This window comes from Galeopterus variegatus, unplaced genomic scaffold (genome assembly GCF_000696425.1).
Source record: "Galeopterus variegatus unplaced genomic scaffold, G_variegatus-3.0.2 Scaffold8876, whole genome shotgun sequence".
NCBI classification, from domain to species: Eukaryota; Metazoa; Chordata; class Mammalia; order Dermoptera; family Cynocephalidae; genus Galeopterus; species Galeopterus variegatus.
The window spans coordinates 2824-8737 of NW_007734987.1; the positions used below are offsets into that span (position 1 = coordinate 2824).

Below are 5914 nucleotides of genomic sequence, written 5' to 3' on the forward strand. Positions count from 1 at the left end.
ATATTAGGAATATTGAAATGATCAACAAATGTCAATGTTGAACCCCAAAAATATGTATAATCAATTATGATTCAATAAAAAAAATAAAATAAAAGTGAAAGTATGGAAAAAAGTATAGCATGCAAATGGAAACCAAAAATGAGCAGAAATAGCTGTTCTTATATTAGATAAAATAGACTTTAAACCAAAACTATAAAAAGAGACAAAGAAGACCACTATTAATTATGAAATGGTCTACCCAGCGAGAAGACATAACAATCATAAATATGCATGTACTCAACACTGGAGCACCAGATATATAAAGCAGACATTATTTTACCTAAAGAAAAAAATAGACCCCAATACAATAATAGTGAGGGACCTGAACATCCCTCTCAGCATTAGACAGATCATCTATGCAAACAGTCAACAGAAAAATGAAGGATTTAAGCTTTACCTTAGACCAATTGTACCTGGCAGGTATCTACAGAACATTTCATCCAACAATTAAGCATATGAACTCTTCTCATCAGCACATGGAACATTCTCCACGATAGACCACATGTTAGGTCACAAGTCAAGTCCCAACAAATTTTTAAAAATCGAAACCATTTCAAATATCTTTTCAGATCACAATGTAGTAAAACTGGAAATTAATAATAAGTGAAACATTGGAGACAATACAAATATATGGAAACTAAACAGGCTCCTGAATGACCTATGCGTCCAAAAAGAAATTAAACAGGAAATCAAAAAATTCCTTGAAACTAACAAAGATAAAAACACATCATACCAAAACCTGTTGGATACTGAAAAAGCAATACAAAGAGGGAAGTTTATTGCAATAAACAGCTACTTCAAAAGAATAGAAAGACTTCAAATAAACAACTTTACACTCCAAAGAACTAGAAAAACAATAACAATCCAATGCTAAAAGTAATAGGAAGAAATAATTAAGGTCAGAGCAGACTAAATGAAATAGAGACACAAAAATCAATACAAAAGATCAATGAAACAAAAAGTTGTTTTTTTGAGAAGAGAAATAAAATAGACAAACCATTAGCTAGGTTAACACAAAAAAAGAAGAAAGAAGACCAAAATCGCAAAAATCAGAAATGAAAAAGGAGACAATACAAACAATACCACAGAACTACATAGAATCATTAGAGACTATTATAAACAACCATATGCCAACTAATAGGAAAGCCTGGAGGAAATGGATAAATTCCTGGAAACTTTAAAAACTACCACCACCGAACCAATAGGAAACACATTCAGACCAATAACAAGCAATGAAATTGAAGCAGTAATCACTATCTCCCAACAAAGAAAAGCCCAGGACCAGATGGCTTTACTGCTGAATTCTATCAAGCTTTTAAAGATGAATGAACAACAATTCTCTTCAAACTATTCCAAAAAATAGAAATAGAGAGCACTCTCCCAAACTCATTCTATGAGGCCACCATCACCCTAATACCAAAGCCAGACAAAGATATAACAGAAAAAGAAATCTACAGGCCAATATCATTGATGATCATAGGTACGAAAATCCTCAACAAAATATTAGCAATCTGCATACAGCAACACATCTATACACACACACACACACACACACACGTGTGCGTGCGTGATCAAAAAATATATACACAAGGATGCAAGGATGGTTCATCATATGCAAATCAATAAATGAGATACACCCCATCAACAAAATCAAGGACAAAACCATATGATTTTCTCAAAAGATGCAGAAAAAGTATTTGATAAAATTCAATATCCATTCATGATAAAGGCCCTCTGCAAATTAGGTATAGAAGGAAAGCATCTCTACACAATAAAAGCCAGATATGACAAACTCACCACAAATATCATCCTGATTGGGTCAAAGCTGAAAACTTTTCCCTTAAGAATGGAACAAGACAAGGATGCCTACTCTCACCACTCCTATTTGACATGGTATTGAAAGTACAAGCCAGAGCAATGAAGCAGGACAAAGAAATAAAGAGCATCAAGATTGGAAAAGACAAAGTCAAACTGTCCCTCTTTGCAGATGACATGGTCCTATATATATAAAAGCCTAAAGATTCTACCAAAAAACCTCTTAGAGCTGATTAATAACATAAGTAAAGTTACAGGATACAAAATCAACACCCCAAAATCAGTAGTATTTTAATACTCCAATAATGAAATTGTAGAAAAAGAAACAATGAAAACAAGCCCATTTGCAACAGTCACCAAAAGAATAAAATATTCAGGAATCAATTTAACCAAGGAAGTGATATATCTCTACAACAAGAACCACAAAACACTACTGAAAGAAATTAAAGAGGACCCAAAAAGGTGGAAAGACATTTCATGCTCTTGGATTAGAATTAACATTGTGAAAATGTCTATACTACCCAAAGTGATCTACAGATTCCTACAGATTCAATGCAATCCCCATCAAAATACCAATGACATTCTTCACAGAAATAGATAAAACAATCCTAACACTCATATGGAACAACAAAAGACCATAATAACCAAAGCTGTCCTGAGTAAAAAGATAAAGCTGGAGGCATAACTCTACCTGCCTTCAAGCTACACTACAAAGCTACTGTAACCTAAACAGCATGGTACTGGCATAAAAACAGACACTGAGATCAATGGAACAGAATAGAAAACCCAGAAATCAGCCATCATACTTACAGCCAACTGATCTTTGACAAAAGTACCAAAAACATATGTTGGGAAAAAGATAAATGGTGCTTCAATAAATGGTGCCGAGAAAATTGGACATCCATATGCAGAAGAATGAAACTGGACCTCTACAAGTAGTTGGGCTTGCTATCAACTCAAAATGTATTAAAGACTTAAGTATAAGACCAGAAACCACAAAACTACTAAAAGAAAACATAGGAGAAACACTTCAAGAAGTAGCACTCAGGAAAGACTTTATGAATGAGACCCCAAAAGAACAAGGAACCAAAAAAAATAATAACAAGTAAATAAACAAATGGGATTATATAAAACTAAAAAGCTTCTCTTCAGCAAAAGAAACATTTAACAGAGCAAAAAGACAACTGATAGAACAGGAGAAAATATTTTCAAACTATTCATTCAACAAGGGATTATTATCCAGAATATACAAAGAATTCTAAAAATTTAACAGTAAAAAAACAAGGAACCCAATTAAAACATGGGCAAAGGAGCTAAGTAGGCATTTCTCAAAGGAAGATACACAATGGCCAACAGACACATGAAAAAATACTCAACATCACTAGCATCAGAGAAAAGCAGATCAAAACCAACTGAGATATCATCTCATTTCAGTCAGACTGGCCATTATCAAAAAGATAGAGAACTAACAAATGCTGGTGAGGATGCGGAGAATGAGGAACTCTCCTACACTATTGGTGCGACTGTGCATAGTGGTGCAGCCATCATGGGAAACAGTATGGAGGTCCCTCAGACAACCACAGATAGAACTGCCATACGATCCAGCAATTCCACTGCTGGTTATATACCCAAGGGAATGGAAATCATCAGGTCAAAACGATACCGTGTTCGTCACAGCTCTGATTACAATAGCCAAGAGTTGGAACCAACCTAAATGTCCATCGACAGATGACTGGATAAGGAAAATGTGGTATATATACATTGTGGAATACTACTAGGCCATAAAAAAGAATGAAATTCTTCCATTTGCAGCAACGTGGATGAATTTACAGAAAATCATGTTAAGTGAAATAAGCCAGTTACAGACAGAGAAATACCACATGTCCTCACTCATAAGTGGGAGTTAAAAATTGAAAAGTAAATTAAAAAGAAAGAAAGACACAACAATTTGTTCAAATTCCAAAAGGAGAGAATAGAATTGAAGCCACCAGAAGTGGGAAAGGAGAAGGCAGACGTTGGGTTAGCAAGAAATGGGTGAAAGGCCAGAAAAAATGATTACATCGTGTAATGCTGAATATACTAATTATACTGAGTTGAGCATCAAAAAATGAATAAATAATAAATAAATACTAAGAGTAAATATAATAAAATATGGTTAAGACTTCTAAAGACAACAGAATAAAGATTTGAACAAACAATTCTATGAGCAATTCTACGTCTATTTTGTTAGTCCAACACAAATGTTTATTCATGTTTACTAATGGGTCTACACAAAAGCGTTCAAAGCAGCATTACTCCTATTGGCCTCAATCTGCAAATAAGCTATACATTTATCAGAACAACAACCAGAAGATAATGTGTCATATTCCTTCAGTGGCAGATTATACAAAAATGGCAATGAATAAACTACAAATAATTACTTCGATGAATCTCACAATCATAATGTAAAAGTACAGAGGTTAATTCTATGTATTTTTATTTACATAAAAGTGAAAAAACATAAAACTGGCCACAGGATTACAAGTAAATAGAGTGATTAGATACTACCTTTAGGGATGAGTAAGAAGATACGATTTGGAGGAAGTGGGATTAATTTCTACTTCCTGTCAATAGTAATTAGTAATAGTGACATGGATGTATTTACTTTGTGATACTCTATCAAGTAGAAAATTAATAACTTGCATTCATTTTAAATAAATGATATAACTTTAGAAAGTTTTGGACATGTTAGACCTCAAAGACAAAGCAGGTATCATCTCAACTAACATGATTCCTTCTTTGAAAATGTAGAAAGACCTAAGAAATGTGTAGTCAGTGACCTAAAACATAAGCTCTGCTGGTAACCAGGGTTAAGACTAAGGTCACCAGATTACCCTGGTTTGCCTGCATCTATAGAATTGATATAATAGCAAATCCAACATTCTCATCCAGGCCAGCTCCTCAGTCCGGGGCAAATCAGAATGAATGGTCACCCATAAACCGATTGATACTTTCTTAGTCCTAGTACACTTCTACAGCACCTACCCACCTGCTCTGGTTCTGCTCTTCCATAGGGAACACATCGTGCCAAACATCCTCTCCCCAACTGTCTTCGTTAGAAGCAGGACACATGGGTCCAGTAGGCTCTCCAGAGATGCTTCCCTGTTAGTCTTGAATCAGAGTGTTCAGGGTGAAAAGACTTGGACCCAGGTATTCAATTTTTCTCTGTGAACGTACCAGTATAATGCCCCTCCACACAGACACTCAACATCCAAACATCAGCCAACAGAACAAAGCTGGGAGGGAAACTGCCCCAGCCTTCCCGCAGCCAGCAGGAGCTATCACATGATGAGGTGATCATCAGAGCAGGAACGATGCTAATACTGTCACCACCTTCCTTTGATCTGAAAAAAGTTTCTATGAGTTGTTCTCAATTAAGAAACTGATTAAACAATTACTGTCAAAAAGATTCACAACAGTTAGGAAAAGACTTCCTCTTTGACCATTTCCCAGTATGATAGGAAACAATGAAAACAAAAACAAGGAAAAGTCCTGTCTATAGGTCCAATCTTTGGAGGCCCAGTGTATAAAAGGACCACACACTGCAAGGACTCATCAGAGTCTGGAAAACTCACCTCTCCGCAGAAGCCCACCACCACTCCTCACACCATGACTAACTCCTGCTGCTCCTCTTGCTGCCAGCCCACCTGCTGCAGAACCACCTGCTGCAGGACCACCTGCTGCCGCCCCAGCTGTGGCTGCAGCCCTTGCTGTGTGTCCAGCTGCTGCCGCCCTTGCTGTGGTGGATCTAGCTGCTGCCAGCCCAGCTGCTGTGGGTCCAGCTGCTGTGGCCAAAGCTGCGGTGGGTGCGGCTGCTGTCAGCCTTGCTGCCGCCCCAGCTGTGGCTGCAGCCCTTGCTGTGTGTCCAGCTGCTGCCGCCCTTGCTGTGGTGGATCTAGCTGCTGCCAGCCCAGCTGCTGTGGGTCCAGCTGCTGTGGCCAAAGCTGCGGTGGGTCCGGCTGCTGCCAGCCTTGCTGCCGCCCCAGCTGTGGCTGCAGCCCTTGCTGTGTGTCCAGCTGCT

The 5914-nt window shown here is 37.5% G+C and overlaps 1 protein-coding gene across 1 annotated transcript in view; it reads left to right on the forward strand.

The window, feature by feature from the left end:
* The first annotated feature begins 5502 nt into the window (after positions 1 to 5502).
* Positions 5503 to 5914, forward strand: part of LOC103608806 (keratin-associated protein 4-1-like) — a 1466-nt gene continuing 1054 nt past the window's right edge. Inside the window, exon 1 of the mRNA XM_008593199.1 lies at positions 5503 to 5846. Coding sequence (XP_008591421.1) covers positions 5503 to 5846 — 344 coding nt within the window. The remainder of the gene's footprint in view (positions 5847 to 5914) is intronic.